Source organism: Halichoerus grypus, chromosome 6 (assembly GCF_964656455.1).
Source record: "Halichoerus grypus chromosome 6, mHalGry1.hap1.1, whole genome shotgun sequence".
Taxonomy (NCBI): Eukaryota; Metazoa; Chordata; class Mammalia; order Carnivora; family Phocidae; genus Halichoerus; species Halichoerus grypus.
The window spans coordinates 110,676,793-110,694,398 of NC_135717.1; the positions used below are offsets into that span (position 1 = coordinate 110,676,793).

At 37.5% G+C, this 17,606-nt stretch overlaps 1 protein-coding gene across 1 annotated transcript in view; it reads right to left on the minus strand.

Moving 5' to 3' along the window:
• Positions 1-17,606, minus strand: part of ADAMTS20 (ADAM metallopeptidase with thrombospondin type 1 motif 20) — a 166,944-nt gene that overhangs the window by 33,965 nt on the left and 115,373 nt on the right. The window contains exons 29-36 of the mRNA XM_036065623.2: positions 16,233-16,400; positions 8,469-8,642; positions 8,223-8,393; positions 3,127-3,327; positions 2,449-2,578; positions 2,140-2,234; positions 1,960-2,054; positions 1,306-1,439 (exon numbers count right to left, since the gene is read on the minus strand). Coding sequence (XP_035921516.2) covers positions 1,306-1,439; positions 1,960-2,054; positions 2,140-2,234; positions 2,449-2,578; positions 3,127-3,327; positions 8,223-8,393; positions 8,469-8,642; positions 16,233-16,400 — 1,168 coding nt within the window. The remainder of the gene's footprint in view (positions 1-1,305; positions 1,440-1,959; positions 2,055-2,139; positions 2,235-2,448; positions 2,579-3,126; positions 3,328-8,222; positions 8,394-8,468; positions 8,643-16,232; positions 16,401-17,606) is intronic.

Here is a 17,606-nt window from a genome sequence, read left to right on the forward strand (position 1 = left end):
TGTTACAAGTATTATCTTTTAATCCTCAACCGAAAGGAAAAAAAGAAGAAAGAAAAAACACCTGAGAGGCAGCTTCTCACTTTACAGATTGGGGAATTTAGGCTTAAAGAGATGGTTCCGAGGTCATGTAACTGGTAAATGGATGCAAAGAATTTACTCCCAGACGGTCTAACTCCAGAGTCGTAAACATAACAGTATAATGCTTCCCCGATGCAGTAACAGTGGGTGTTCAGTAAATGGTAGCTATTATTACTAACAATAACAGTTCATCATCATGTGACTGTGATATAGAGATTATGTACTCATGCATTCCCTGTCTCAATAAATTTTTTGTTTCTTTCTATAGTTTATGGACCATGCTAGGTACTGGTGATTCAATTGCAATATAGAGTTTCTGCTTCTGAAATGAACTTCATTGCCTTTTCTTGTAGGTATGCAAGTTCCAGGATGAAAGGCTGCATCATGTTCAGTGTATATTAGCTTCCATAAATATGTTTTGATTTTATTATACTCTGAATTACTTCCTGGAAAGGCACCAGGTACAGAAGCAGGGATCTATGGGTGGGACTTTAACTCTCAATGCCAATTACTAACTGTATGAATTGGGACAAGTCACTTAATTTTATAAGGACATCTTAATTTCATCACTGGCAACAATGTGATGCAATTCTGCCTTAACTAACACAGAGCTATAAAAAAGATCAAATGAGGGCGCCTGGGTGGCTCAGTTGTTAAGCAACTGCCTTCGGCTCAGGTCATGGTCCCAGGGTCCTGGGATCATGTCCCATATCGGGCTCTCTACTCCTCGGGAAGCCTGCTTCTCCCTCTCCCACTCCCCCTTGCTTGTGTTCCCTCTCTCGCTGTGTCTCTCTCTGTCAAATAAATAAATAAAATCTTAAAAAAAAAAAAAAGAAAACAAAAAGATCAAATGAGACAATTTATGGGAAAATACTTGACAAATTGTGAACTGAAACTAATGTTAATTATTACTTTAAACCCTGCCAAAGGCTTAACAACTATATTGAGGATATTAACTTCCTTGTCCTTAATGTAATTGGGGATTTTAAGGTAGAGGCTTATATCTTAGAAGGGCAGCATCTTCTCACTGTCATTACCACTACATTTTTATTAAGGGTCCCCATTATTGCAAAGGAATTATGTACCCAATAAGTTCTTTTTAAAAAATTAAGTAATTATTGTACAATGCTAGGCCCTTCTCTCTACCCTGGTTACCACATATGCCAACTTATTGTTAGAATTTCATTAGCAAATAGAAACTTTTTATTTTAGAGATTCAGCACTTACTTTTAATTTGCATGGAATTGAGATCAATTCTTATTTTGCTGAAAACAGTGTGCCCAGCAGCCAGGTAGTCATTTTTACACGCACAGTCTTGCCTCCTACTTCCATTAAAAGGACATTCATATGGATTTTGTAGTCTGAAACAACATTAGAATATTTTTAGTATTAGATGTAGTAATTCCCCCATCACGTAGATAAATGGTAAACTCTGGAAGTGAGAAGATACACTCTTCAGTATGATAGTGTCAGTAAGTCAAATGAGAAAGAAGTAAAAATCACTCAAGATTAACATATAATTCTCAATGGGAAGTTCAAGAATGGTTTATGGAAAATAATTCAGCTATAATTCTCCTAGATTTTATTACTAGTATTAACTTCATTTCTATTAAAATACACCTAGCTCTTAAACTCTTCTCTGTTGTTTCACAGCTCACCCTCAGTATTCTTCTTAGTCAGTCTCTCTGTGAGCACATGTTAATACTCAAGTCCTTTGTATTCAACAGGCATGGGCAACATCTGGCTTAGGTCCTAATATGTCCACATGCTCCTAAATTACTAGTCCCACTTGTGAGATACCCAAGTGTCACTCTGAAAGCTGGAACTTCTAATTCTCTTGATGGACCATAAAAATCCACAGATAAGCCAAAAATCACATACCTAACACCATACACTTCAGAAAAGTTGTCTTCTTCACCTTTGACCAATGATATGTATTCCTTGGGGTTTTCCAAGTGCATGTCTGCACAATAGATCTAAAGGGAAAATGTGAACATTTAGAAAAGCTTTTTCCAGTCAACAGCCAATGTTAAAATCACATGCAAACTGTTTTCAAAATACCTTTATTATTCTTCCATTAATGTTAAGGTAATAGTCACCATCCTTGGTAATGTTGTTTTTCACTTGGATTTCTTTGCAGCTGGTAAATGTTTTACCTTCAAGGACAAGTGAATACAACTTATGGACAATGAACAAATTACAAGCAGAGCATGAATTTAGCTCAGCCACACAAATATTAATCTACTCTGAAAAAACAAACATCTTGTTTTGTGGAGCATATGACTGCTACAAATATTTACCTTCAAATTTTAATGAAAACTTCCTAGGAACACTTAGGTACTAGGTAGATTTTTAAAGTCTATTACTTACAGTCATTGACGTAACATTTCTTTTGAGCATCTGGTTTTAAACGCTTTAAACATAAATTACTGGACCAACCACTTTCAGCCATGCATTCTACTCTTCTCTCCATTGTCCCAGCTCCACAAGTCACTGAGCACTGTGAAAAGGGTACAGTTTGGCGGTGAAGTATATAATGGTTAAAAGGACGCTGGGATCATGACCTGAGCCAAAGGCAGAAGCTTAACTGAGTCACCCAGGCATCCCCTGATATGCATTAATTAATGATGATTATTAAGACTACAGAGTTTTTCTCATTGTTATATGCTAAGATTGCAATGCAATATTCATTGCTTTCTATCAAATTGGAAATGGAATATAGTGCCAACGACTTTCATTACTCATACGTTAGATCTATTTACTTCTTTACTTAACCAATAAATATTTCTTAAGTATCTACTCAAAATGCAAGCCACTGTGAAAGACTCTCAGAGGAACAGAAGTAAGTTATGAGCTATGGTCCCTGCTTATAAGCAGATTATAGGAAGCATAGAAAAAGAAATATTTATACAAGTAACTGATAGTGGTTTTTATAGACAGAAGGGGTAGGAGACAACTCTGAGATCTAGTTAGACATGCAGATTACCAGGCATTCTACACCTAGAAAATCTCATTCAAAAGGCTTTCAATTCATAATTATATACAGACCTTGCTCCATTTCCCTACTTTCCAAGTGGCCACATGCAAACAGCTCCTAAAATTGCATTTGTAAACCTGAGGGGAAGGCAGCACAGGACATTCTTGATAGTCTATAGGCCAAAGTTGATGAAGCTTATATTTCTCAGTAGGCCAGATTGCAATGCAATATGTAATCCTTTGTCGGTAACTAAATCCACAGTTACCTGCACACTGAAAAATACACAATTATAAGGGGAGAAAAAGATGCCCTTAAACTTAACTAGAGCCTACTATTTGCCTTTACACTAGGCTATATCATCCCCACAATAATCTTATTCTTTAGCGCAATTTATAGATGAGTAAACAAATATTCAGAGACATTAGGTAACATTTCCAGAGTTGAGCCAATAAATGGAAAGGATGCAGATTCATGCTAGACTGTCTATTTGTAGTGCCTATGTTTTTTGGTTTTGTTTTCCATTACACTGCTAAGAATAGTTTAATTGGATGAAGCTTTATCTCCTGGTAGACACAACTTCAGAGAAATGGAACATATTACGAGTTCTTACCTGAAATAAAGAATAGTTATTAGCCTTAACTTACTAGTAACTATATATAAGTTAGCATACATTTATCTTAAACCATATAATGTGATGTATAATACCATTTGACTAAAATAGGTAAGTGATGTAGACATCAATTAAAGATCAAAAAATGGGCAAACAGATTTTGGCTTCCAGCAATAATGGAGTGACAAGAAATAAGTTGTCTTCTAACCTGAAGCAATAAAAACATCTGGAAAAAATATATCAAACAATGGCTTTTCAGACACTGGACACTAGGCAATAAAATGATACCTGGGAGATGGAAATAAAACAAGTGATCCTATAACTGCTCCAGTCTGCTACCTTGAGAGAGCTTCCAGGTCTTGGAACAAGAAAAGGAAACACAAGCAGACAGCAGAGTTCTGACCAGTGCATACACACATGTGAGGACACCAAGTGAGGCTAAAGAATGAACCAATCAAAAGACAGAAATTACTGTATCTGGTACTCACATGGGACCAAATAGAATGCCAACTGCCTCCAGCCAGACTGGAAAACTTTATATACATGGGATAATAGGTAGACTACTCAAAGGGGTCTTGCCACAGTAGAGGGGAATAATTAACCTTAGACCAAATAATGCACTGGCCCGACCTAACAAGTCTTAAGAGCAAGGCAAGAAAGGATCAAACTGTTCCAGAAAGAATAACTTCATTCCAGAGTGAAGCTCATGATATATGCATAGGAATAAAAATATCCGATAGCCAAAAAGATAAAATTCATGTCTAACATGCAATCAAAAAATTAGCTGGCAAAAAAAAAAAAAAATTAGCTGGCATGCTAAGAAGCAGGAAAATATAACCCATAAAGAGGAGAAAAATCCATCTCTCAAAACAGACCAAGAAGGTGAGTGAAAAGAACTAAGTAAGGACCTCTGAAAATTCTTTCCTCCATAAAAGCAATGAAGAAACTGGCAAAATTTGTTGAATTAACTTTCCCAGAACATTGAAAATTAACTAAAGGCTTGCAGCAATCCAGGAGGTATTTATTTAAGAAACAAGGCTGTCCGGCGCATGGGTGGCTCAGTTGTTAAGTGTCTGCCTTCCGCTCAGGGCATGATCCCAGGGTCCTGGGATCGAGTCCCACATGAGGCTTCCTGCTCAGTGAGAAGCCTGCTTCTCCCTCTCCCACTCCCCCTGCTTGTGTTCCTTCTCTCGCTTGTGTCTCTCTCTGTCAAGTAAATAAATAAAATCTTAAAAAAACAAAACAAAACAAAACAAGGCTGTCTCCGAATGAAGAGGGAGATTTGTGGTCTTTTGACTCACGCTATACGCATGCTTCCCTCTCTAGCTCCATAGTAGCCCTCAAAATCAATAGTCCTTTTTTTTTTTATTATGTTATGTTAATCACCATACATTTACATCATTAATTTTTGATGTAGTGTTCCATGATTCATTGTTTGCGTATAACACCCAGTGCTCCATGCAGAACGTGCCCTCTTTAATACCCATCACCAGGCTAACCCATTCTCGCACCCCCCTCCCCTCTAGAACCCTCAGTTTGTTTTTCAGAGTCCATTGTCTCTCATGGTTCAATAGTCCTGCAAACATGGCAAAAACCAGCAGCCTGGCAGCCACAAGAGAGGCGGAACTGGGTTGAACATCCTTCAAAGTCTCTTTCCCATAGAATTGTCATAATTTGAACTGTTTGATGGTTTTCTAGAAAATCCTGCTTGTGAGACTATCTTTATTTGACTTGACTCAGAGCTTGCCCAGTGCTAAAAGCGTTTTCCCTAAGGGCATTTGTTGAACCCAATTAAAGGCCACTGTTTAATTTTGCAGCTTTCAGAGCAGGGACAACAGATGGAGCAAAAAATAAGCTAGTTGAAAAGGCTTAAAAGGAAAATCTGGGAAATGAAATGTCTGTAACAGCTTTGAAAAGCTCCAGTATATTCATAGGAATCTAGAAACATGTGAACATGCATAAGGTTGTGCGCCTGTCCAGGACTCCACACATGCCCAGGAAGCACCTGGGAAGGGCCTACACTCTCATCTCTGACTGACATCCAAGCTATGCACAAAAGCAGGACATTAAGCTTAAGGAAGAGTTGTCAACTCCCTGGCTGAGTGTTAAACATGCCTACACATACAGAGCTTCTTAGCAGAGGCTAGAGATTGGTTCTAGGTATGTAAGGAAATCACTATCCAGTTATTAGCTCACAATTAAATTAATCAAGCAAAAACTTCAGTGACTACATGTGACAAAGGATACAGTCTTTGCAGTGAGTTAAAAAAAAAATCACTAACCAAGCAAACAGCAACAACAATACACTCTAGGATGGAGAGAGAAAGAACAGAACTATAACAAAGAGATTGAATTAATAACCAAAAAACTTTACACAGAGGAAAGCCCAGGACCAGAATCTTTGCTGGTAAATTCCATCAAATGTTTGAAGGAGAATTAGCATTAATCTTTCCAAAACTCTTGCAAAAGAAGGAAGAGTAAGGGATACTTCCTAATTCATCATACAAGACCATTATAGCCCTCATACGAAAACCAGGTAAAGATACCACAAGGAAACTACAGACCCATATCTCTTATGAATGTAGATACAAAAATCCTCGACAAAACACTAGCAAGCAATTCCAGAAACAAATAAAAAGGATTATGCACCATGACCAAGTGAGATTTATTCCAAGAGTGTGTAAAATAGGTAGGATTGCAAAATGGTGCAGCGACTGTGGGAAACAGTTTCGAATTTCCTCAAAAAATTAAAGAGTTATCATAATACTCAGAAATTTTACTTCTATGTATTTACCCAAGAAAACTGAAAACATTCATAAAAAAACTCGTACGCAAATGTTCTTAGCAACATTATTCAGAATAGTCAAAAAGTGAATCAACCCAAATATCCATCAACCGATGAACAAACAAAATGTAGCATATCCCTAAAATGGAATATTATTCATCCTTAAAAAGGAATGAATGATGGCTATATACTACATCGTGGATGAACCTTAAAAAATACCATGCTAAGTGAAAGAAGCCATATACAAAAGACCACATATTGTATAATTCAATTTATAGGAAATGCCAAGAGCAGGAATATCCATAGATGCAGAATATAGGTAGGTGGTTGTCTGGGGCTCAGGGGAAGAAGGAAATGAGGAGTTACTACTAATATATATGGCGTTTCTTCTTGGGGTGATAAAATGTTCTAGCATTAGATCATGGTGATGGTTGCACAAACTTGAGAGTATACTAAAATTCTCTCAATTGTAAATGTACATACATAGATGTCAGAATTAGCAGAGAAAGACATTAAAAAGTTATTACTAATTGTAGCATATTCAAAAAGTAGAGACATGAAAGAACTAAAAAAGCTAAAATCAAACTTCTAAAGATAAATATTACACTGTCTGAGATTAAGAAAAATAGAGAGGATGGGAATTAATGGCAAATCAGACATCACAGATTAGTGCCCTGGAAGCTATCCATATACTGGAATATTATTTAATAATCAAAACGAATAAGCTATTGATACATGCTACAACCTGACTGAATCTCAAAATACATAAAATCATCAAAATAATTAGACAGGGGCGCCTGGGTGGCTCAGTTGGTTAAGCATCTGTCTTTGGCCCAGGTCATGATCCAAGAGGCCTGGGATCGAGTCCTGCATCAGGCTCCCTGCTCAGCAGGGAGTCTGCTTATCCCTCCACCCCTCACCCCACTCATGCTCTCTCTCTCTCAAATAAATAAAATCTTAAAAAAAAAAAATCAGACCAAAAATAGTACATACTGTGTGATTCCGTTTATGCAAAACTCTAGAAAATGCAAAATAATATAATGAGGGATCCCTAACATAAAAAAACAGATTAGATTCCCTATAGTTGGGAGGGAGAGGGGAAGGAAGTATAAAGTAGCACTAGGAAACTTTTGGGGGTGATGGAGATGCTCTTTATTTTGAATACAGTAATGGTTTTATGGGTGTGTACACCCATCAAAACTTAGCAAGTTATACACTTTGAATATGTGTGGTTTATTGTTTGTAAATTATGTGTCAAAAAAGCTGTTTTTAAAAAGCAGGCCAATTTGCCAAACTGTTCCTGGTAGTTGATTTCACAGTTGGTCCCAACTAACACTTCAGAACTGAACTAGAACAGAACTGAACTACAGTTTAACATACATGTTGCTATTACTCTCTCTGCACCATCCAACTGTCAGTGGTTCCATTCCCTAGACTGATATGCATACCATTATCTGCCCCTGTATTCAAATTTATTTTTTTAAGATTTTACTTATTTATTTGAGAGAGAGAGCACATGCGAGCAGTGGGGAGGGGCAGAGGGAGAAGCAGACTCACGGCTGAGCAGGGAACTCCATGTGGGGCTGATCCCAGGACCCCGGGATCATGAACTGAACTGAAGGCAGATGCTTAACTGACTGAGCCACCCAGACGTCCCCCTGCCAACCCCCAGATGCAAATTTAGACCCAGTTTCAACTGCAGCAAATTTGAGACTCAGTTTTTTTTTTTTTTTCCAGGAGCAAAATGTCTTAACTTTCTTTCTTTGCCTTACCTGTGATGAGTCTCCTGTTACCACAATATACCTGCAGGAAGGGTTCCTGCACTTTTTGATTGAAGGAGGTCTGGTTGAAGGATCACAGAAACTCTCGTTCACGTGAACATTTCGTGCATCGGTGCACTTCACTTGCCGATGTGTCTCTGTTTTGGTACATGATGTCGAACACTAGAAGTGCAATGACAAAATGAATAACACGTTCTTTCAGGCAGTGTCTTTGAAAGTTTGCCTGTCAGTACTCACGTTCAGCCACTCTCCTGCTACCCACTGGTACTGTTTGCAGTCCTGACGCCAACACTGCTGCTGAAAATAAGGCCGGGTGGATCGATCACACACTTCCTCAGCCACCCGACCAACGCCTCTGAGTCTACAGTACACATCCCTTTGCTGAACTCCCACGCCGCAGGTCACAGAGCACTACAGAGAAGCCCAAAGGGTTTGAACAATTAGCTAACAAATATCAAATTACGTAAAGATGGCAAAATAGTACCATGGCCTATTTTCTTGTTTCTTTTAAACATAACCTAACATTACATCAGGTACTAGATAGAAAATATTATGCAATTAGAATTTTTCTAAGACTGTCTAGTGTGAAGCCTCCTTACAAATGTGCAAATAATTTTTTTTTATTTTGCAATACCTACTTAAGCCTTATGGAAACTATGACAAGTTATATGACAAGTTGATCCCACAATAACTAAGAACTTGGTTCACCTTGTAGACTTGAATTCCTCATACAAACTGTTGTAGCATTTTACTCTAAATGCACTTGAAAATTTAGAATTACAAGCAGTATAAGCAGTGGGTATAAGCAATGGGTATAAGCAGTAATCGCTGACTTGAAAGAGAATTTATATATATATATTTTTAACCTATGAAGAAAAGTATTATCTACATAGCATACACTTACTTTCATTTTATGCTTAGGCAGTTGAATTTTGCCCCCACTGAGTGTTTTCACAAGAAAGAGCTCCATTGTATGGAGACAAAAATAACTTAGTATGTATTTTATGCAGGGCACAATATTAAGTAGACTAAAATGTCTGGAGGTAGTTTAGCTTATCTGAACCTCTTGTGAAAATGTTTAGTCTATAAAATAAGGCTCCTGCAAACATTTTCCAGGGATAATTTCAGAAATATAAGCTACATTTCGAAAACTTCCTGGCTCTAAACCTGAAAAAAAATTTTCCTGGAAAAACATAATTCACAAAACACAGCTTAGCAAGAAGTTCTAGCAGACAAATATAATTTTCTAAAATTCAAAAATCCCCATAGTTTATTGGTCATAGCACATGTTTAGAAAAATCTACTGTGACCATGGGTAACTACTATTGTGGATCTCTTCCATAAAAGGAAAAAAAGATGGTCTACAGCTTGGAAGAAAACAAGTAACTTTCTGTTTTTCAGTTTTTTTAAAAGAGTACAAAAAAGTAAACTGATGCAATTTTAGATTTGAACAGAAAAGAGAATATATGGCTTAAATGAAGTATTTCTTAACCCAATGTCATCAATAACCCTAACTGCCAGATCCAACAAAAATGTTTCAAATCTTTTCTTAATCTCAGTGGGTAGCAGGAGAGTGGCTGAATGGACACATTCAGCAGCATTGACCACTTTATGTGGAGCCATTCTGGCTTCTGTGATTGAAATCTCCTCAGGTTCCGGGTACTCTACTCTTCTTAGATTGCTCCTTCTCAGAGTCCTTAACTGACTTTTTTCTCAGTTAAGCCTTAAATGTTAGCATATCCTGGGATTCTGTTTATAACCTGCTTTTCTTTATACCCTGTGAGTACTCTGAGCAGTTTCTTCTATGCACCAGTTTTCTAAATCTGTTTTCTCCAGCCTTGATCCTAATTCTGACTTTGACATTTACATTTGCATGTGTTTATAAGACTGTTCTATGTATTTACAGAAATTTCATGTGTTTTCTCCATAGATATGTCTAAGGTATCTCAAATTCAATATTTCCAAAGCAGAATCTTTGCCCGGCCAGGTCCCCCTACAGTGGTGGATGCTGTGAAGATAGGATTGCTCACTCTTTAGTCGAGTGACTTACTAGCATGAATTCTCAAGGTACACCTCTAACTCTAAAACATGCACCCTTATTTAACAGCTTCATAGAACTACATACTTATAAGCATGTTCTATATTTTTAAAAAATCCAGATATCTAATGTGAAGGCAATGTGAGACTATAATTACAACACAAATGATTGAATACACTAACTCACCAACACTGCATAATTTAATTCAGACGGGAAAAATCAGCCAAATATCCTATTTACATGTAATATACTAGAACACTGCACAGACTGACACTTGAAAGACTGGACAGTGGAATTGGAGAAGGTGAATTCTAGCCAACCCACAGGTACTATAGACATTTTAGCTACTGGAGAGCAGGCTTAAAGAAATGTTAGAATGTGCATTGTCAAAATAGGTTCATCAAACTGCTATTTCATAAATCATTTAAAATGCAAATATGCAATGTTCTCTCTGGGTGCATTATTTCTTATTTCTTATTAAGATTTAGGTCTTGGGCGCCTGGGTGGCTCAGTTGGTTAAGCGACTGCCTTCGGCTCAGGTCACGATCCTGGAGTCCCAGGATCGAGTCCCACATCGGGCTCCCTGCTCGGCAGGGAGTCTGCTTCTCCCTCTGACCCTCTCATGCTCTCTCTATCTCATTCTCTCTCTCAAATAAATAAATAAAATCTTTAAAAAAAAAAAAGATTTAGGTCTTGATTTCCTCATAGTTATTTGTAACTGTGCCTTATTTCAAGTGAGTCAATAGTGAGGCAGTAATATTAGCAATAGTAGATAGAGCATTTGGAGTTAGGAGAGACTCTAGGAATATGTGACTTCAATTTCTCTTCAGTTTTGAAATTCTTTTTACAGCAATAGTAAACGAAGGGCCATCAAACCTACCCATACTTTCCTACCCTCAATCCGGGTACATTCACTACATCCTGAAAGCAGTCATTCCATTTTTGGTTGACTCTAAGGTTAGTGAATACTCAGCTATTTTGTGGTGAAATATTCTTCTTTAAACATTTACCATGGTCCAGAATCTGCCCTCCTTCCCAACACAGAACAAATCCATATTCACTTTCATGGGAGAAAGTATGAAGGTATAAGGCTTAAAAGAGTGAGAGCTATTTTCTGACCAATAGGAGTTGACCAATAAAATTGCAGAAATGCTGGTCCAGCATTCTGACATTATAAAGCGGCTGAATCAAACCCAAAACCAGTGATCTAGTTTTGTTAGGTAAAGAGGAAATGTCTTTGAGTTTAAGCCAATAATCATCAGGGCTTTTCCAACTTGCAATAGAACACAATGGACCTGACAAAATACTTGTAACCTTTTGATTGTACTTCTCTGGGGATTTGGTAAATTTGTCATTGCTTTTCTTAAAGCGTGGGTCCTCTGGGATAGGCACTGCTCCAAAAATGTGAGCAGGATCTGTGCCAAAGATTTGAATGCTATCCATCAATAATGTAGCCTAATATGTTGCTAGTAATTTCAGCAACTACATCATATTTAATATATGATCAGCTAAACTCTGTTATGCTCCATAAGCTGCAAAATCCATATATATCTTATACTTATGCAACATACGTTTTAAAAATATAAACAGCTTGCAATGAATTCAGTAAAACATAGAATTTACATTTCTATTGAATGCATTACTATGTGTGATGCAATGGCAATCTACAATTGTTGACTTTAGGTGCCCTCGTAAGAGTGACAGTATGTTGCTCAGGAAATATAAGGATGAGCTGATGTATAATGATAATAATGAAATGATTATGACAGCAACTATAGTAAGGAAAGCTCAAATAGACCTGTGTTCAAGTGCTTCCCCGCCACACACACACACACACACACACACACACACACACACACACACACTTTTGGTCTGTGACCTGTACAAGCTACGTAGCCTCTTTAAGCTGTTGTTTTCTCCTCTCCAAGCAATGTCAGGAAGTGACTGTCCCTTGTTCCTCCCTTCCTATTCCCATTTCTTCACTTTTCTTGCTGAGATAAAGTTATTTCTGCCTTGAAAATTTCTAGATACATGCCTTAAACCAGAGAGTGAGTCATCTCAGCCCACTCAAAGAAAGGCCATCTTAAGTATCAGGAAAGAGAAGAAAGGGAGAGAGAGAACAGGCAGCACAGAAAGGTAAGAACAGAGTGGCTGCACCAGCCAGAAGAGAGTGAGAAGCATAGTTTGCTCAGCCCCAGAGCCAAAAAGGACATCTTCCCCATCCTGGGGCTCCAGCCTATCTTCGATGGTAGGAACATCGCTTGGGAAGAGAGAAGAGGTTCTGGGTTCTTGCCCAGTGGCTATGGGGACTCAATTAAGATTTACTATCTTTTTAGGTTATAAGAGATATATGTGCATACATCAGAAATTTCTGAAAATAAATACAGGTTTATGTCTTTTGGAAATATAGAAAATATGGAATTATAGAAATACAAAATCACTTAAAATGTTAACATTTAGAATATAGTTTCAAAAATTTTCTTTTTTCAGGGGCTTTGGGAGAAGGGGGCACTAGCTAATAGATTGGTGAGATTTTGGAACTTCTATCACCTTTGGTTCCAGCTCTGATCTTAAACTAGTAGAAAGAAAATGATGGGTCTCAGAGAAGGGGAACCAGGCAAGTGGTTGGTATCAGGTGACTCTAGATTCAGCAGGGTTGAGTGAGATTCTTTAGGTCATCTTTCTAAGTTGTCCAGCAGATTTGTCATGATCAAGGGGAGGCAAGAATTTTGGACTTTTTTTTTTTTCCCCTGAGTATGAAAACTACATTTGGATGATAGAACTAAGTAGATGGAGCATGAGACAATGAGGACTCTAGCACCATGCTAGCCTTAAAAACTTGAATATACAAACAAAGCTAGTATTCCCAAATAGGTAAAATTAAGTTTAAAAACAAAACAAAACAAAAAAACCTTTCTGGTTTCAGAAAGTGGAGGGGGTTATTTTTTTCTTTTAAATGATTCTAGTATTTACTTTACCTCTGAAGGTGTACATCTGGAAGCAGAGGACAAATGGCCCTCTATACCAATGTTTGTTTCTGTTTAGCACCAGTCACTAAACTGCATTACTAAATCCTTTCATTGAAAAACGGTATCAAATACCAAATGAAGAGTGTTACTTCAAAACTCATTTGAGCACCTCTGTAGTCACAATTTGCTAAATGAGTCTTCCCTTTTGAGGTAGAATGTAAAATAGTAATAAAATGAAATTGTTTTATAGTGAGTGATTCTACTAAAGCAATGCTACAATTTATACAGTCGGAACAAAGTAGCAACCAGTGATTATCTCGTAACTACCTCTGAAATTACACTTCTGTTGAATATATTATTATATGTAGTGCAGGGACAGCCTGCAATTGTTAACTTCATGTGGGTACTTTTTATAGAATAAATCAAAAGCCAATGACTTCACAAATGGTCATTTGTTTCTGGCAGAGATTTGAGGACTGTGTGGGTGTATGAAGCTAATTTCTATGACAGGGAAAACCAATTCAAAGAGAAGAAAGCAGACTCTGTACAAAAGCATCTGTGTGTTTTTTTTATAGTCTTTGAATATTCATATCTGTATCTTAGAAACCCCTTAAACATGTTCATGTAAGTGAGTCTTATATAATTTCATACTTGGTGGTAAGCCAAGGCCAATTTGTTAGCACCGATGATTGATTCGCTGTTGTGGGGCTGGAGGTCAAGGGTCAGAAAGCGTCTCGTGAATACCGACCACAGCAGCTGGAGCAGCCGCAGAGCCGCAAGGGAATTCTGGGGGAGTCAACAGGCATGCTGGTGGCCAAGAAGCAAAAAGCCTCTCCCACTTCTACACCCATTCCCCACCGCCCCCCGCCCTGTAGTTCCTGGCTGATGTCAGAATTAGGAAGCCCCTGCCACATGCTGGGTTCAGTGACTTTACAGTGTTTCACCCTTTGGGAGAAAGCCACTTTGCCATAATTCTGGCACATCCTGGTCCAGATAAAATAAGGCAAACCCCGACCTTAAGCAAAAAACCGCAATACGACAAATACATAAATTAAGAGTTGGAAAGTGTTTTTTGCAACTAAATCACAATATTCAAGATAAGAAGTATTCGACTAGATACTAAGTTAAGTGCTTAATGAACAAGTTATCCTTTGTCCCTGAGATTCAGTGGCCTGAGACAATGCTGAAGAAGTAGGCATGGGTTAGGTTGTAGACTGACCATGTAAAGACAATGGCCAATCACAGAAGACAGGAAGAAATACAAGGATATTTGAGTTATTCTAGAGCTCACACTATATGCAAGTAAATAATGGCAAAAATACATATAGGGAGGCCATTGCACACTTGGGAACAGGTGATGAAATAGACTGGAGTGTTCGCAAGGAGATTCAAGAGTTACTTTGAAGGAGAATTGGAAGAACCTGTTGAGTGACTGACTGCAAGGTCAAGGGAGAAAGAATGATCTAGTGTTCCTTTCTTAAACAGCTTAGTAGGTAGTAGTGGCATTTATAAAATAAAATAGGTTAATGGGAAATCTTTTAAATCATAGCCTTTGCTAAAGCATGAAAAATAATTTTATTACTTTACCAAAATTCAATGAAGAAACAAATGCTTAAGATATATGGGTTTTTTTTGTGTGTGGGATAAGAAATAAACATGTTTGCTCCCAGTTCTCAGTCAAGTATTAAGCATTATTCTCAGCCTGTGAGCACTTGACAGAAGCTATCTCTTCTACAAAGAAACCTGAGATGCTCAATTTGGGAGCTTTTTATTCAGTAAAAATGACGCGCTGACACAGCACCCCGCCAAAGCTAGTGCCCTGCACCGAGGCTCTAACCTCACAGAGTAAACTGTGATGACTTAGGAACCCAGAGGAACCCCACTTCTTCTAGCTCCTCTCTGAACCCCTATCTTTAATGGACATCATTCCAATACCACACAGGAGCAAGGAAGCTGCATCAGCAGAAGAGAGGTTTTTCTTCCCTTCTCAGGACTATGACCTTTAAGAAATGGCGAAGCCCCCTGAGGTCCTGCTGAGAGCAGCCAGACAGCTATGCTGAAAGCCTATCCCCATTAAGATCAGGCCCCCAGAAATTATTCTAGTGAAAATTTCCAACTTCATTCATGGCTTTTACCTCTTCGCTACTTCCCAAGCTGGTCTTTGTTTGACAACCACGATCAAATGCATGCCACCCCCAATTTAGATTTTGGGCTTACTTCCCTGAGTATGCCAGGGCAGCTATCAATCACCCTTCCTTTATTAACCGAGTTCTCAGTCTGGATCTCATGTATATATCGGCTTCATTTTGGCTAAGTCTTTCCAAGTGTGTCCACTCTAGCCTTAGGCTAGCCCAGGCTCCCTAGTTCTGACATGTCCCTAACTCTTAAACAACTCCAATCATCATCCTGTTTAGAACATACCAGTCCTTTCTCCAAAATGTAAGCTTAGCTCAAATCCAAGACTTTGGTGTGGAAACAAGGCAGTCACTAAATATATCATCATCTATACTTTCCTTTTTTTTTTTCTTTTTTCTCTCTCTCTCTTTTTTTTTTTTGTTGTTGCTGTAGTGTTCAGCGATTTATTAGTTGCATAGAACACCCAGTGCTCATCCTAACACGTGCCATCCTTAATACCCATCACCTGGTCACCCCATCCCCTCACCCCCTCCCTCCTGTAATCCTCAGTTTGTTTCCTGGAGTAGACTACCTGGAATAATAATGTGATTATCAATAGCCCCCCACCCCTGGTATTCAGTAACAGAATTTCTTGTAAAGTTTACAGTCACAAAAAAATCAACTGACTAATTTGTTATTTAACTATAGACTTAGCAAAAGTGTTAACACTGTACATTAATTCAGAGCATAGTGCAAATAAATGTATAACAGAATAAAACACATTTTAGTGGAGTAAAAACTTCAAGGTTATCAAAATAGACTTGAGATTTTCTTTTTAAATGCAAAAATACATTTATAATTATAAAATACATCGCATACCTCCTTCCATCTATTGGCTTTCCATGAAGGGCATCTGACAGATCTACAGGCTTTGTGAGTTCGAGGTTTCTGTAGATGACTGCAATATTTGTCTTCTAATTTCCCTTGGAATTGGTCAATGCAAAGCACCTCACGGTACTTTAAACCTTTACCACAAGAAGCTGAGCACTAGAAAATAAACATGAATACATTTAATTTTATCTTGACTAATTTATCTTCAAAATGTATAAAATGAAGAACCAAAACATCATTGCTTTGATGTTTTCATTAAGATATACTTTGATATTTTTAATTAGAAAGAATTTATAATCTGTCCATCTGCCCTGGACCATCAATGGATATTGATACCATAAGGTATTCATTAATTCCATAAAAAGTACTGATTGTCTACAGTATACCAAGCATTCTTCTGGTATGTAAATGTTCTAGATCTTTTAAGGGTAAAGACTATCTGAAGCTAACTCCTGTTATCACACATGATGATTTAATTTTAATTTTGTATGGTCACCACCTATTCTATTTTTAACCCCATGTTTCCCACACTGCAAAGTATACTTTGGATGTTAAAAAAAAAATGCAATGATTTCTCAATGCAGGGATGGAGAAAGGAGAAAAGTCATTTTTTTAAGTGCTGAAATTCAGTTCAACTTTGTTTTTTGCATCAATCTCAGAAAATATCTCTCTGTACCATTAACCTTCCAATATATTCAGTTAAAAAAATAACTAAAATCTCTGTAAAGATGTAAGTGAAATAATAATTTGACTTCATTTTTCAGCCAGTTGCCATTTAAAGAATGAGGCCAGGACAATGTAGTGGGAAGAGCTTGGGCTCTGGTATTGAATACCAGGTTTGCCTCTTACTACTTGCACGACTCCAGACACATTTCATCACCTGTCCAAGACTCCATTTCCTCATTTATAAAATGGAGATAATAACCACCAGTATTACAGCTTATTATGCAGATGAGATTAAGAATATGAAAGGTCTAATCCAATCCTGTTACACGTGGTGCATCCTCAGTAAATATTAGCTTCCTCTTCTACTATTGTCCTTTATATAGTCTCAGAATGTTGGCAATTTTCAGCATGATATATGTACCAGGGAAAAGTTAAGCAAAGACATGGATTCCAGACAACTCCTCTCATACTTCTGAGACAGCTGTTCACATATGGTTTCATTTAGAAACATATACTGAGTTCAAAGAGCATTAGATAATATATTATACATTTTATCTATCAGTTCAAAGACTGTTAGACTATCTAATACAGATATTAGATGCTTAAAATATTTTAGATAAAAAAATAGTGAGGGTATAATTTATCTTTTTATGTTATCTGCAATACTATATCTCATTTGTGTAGGCAATTAATTTA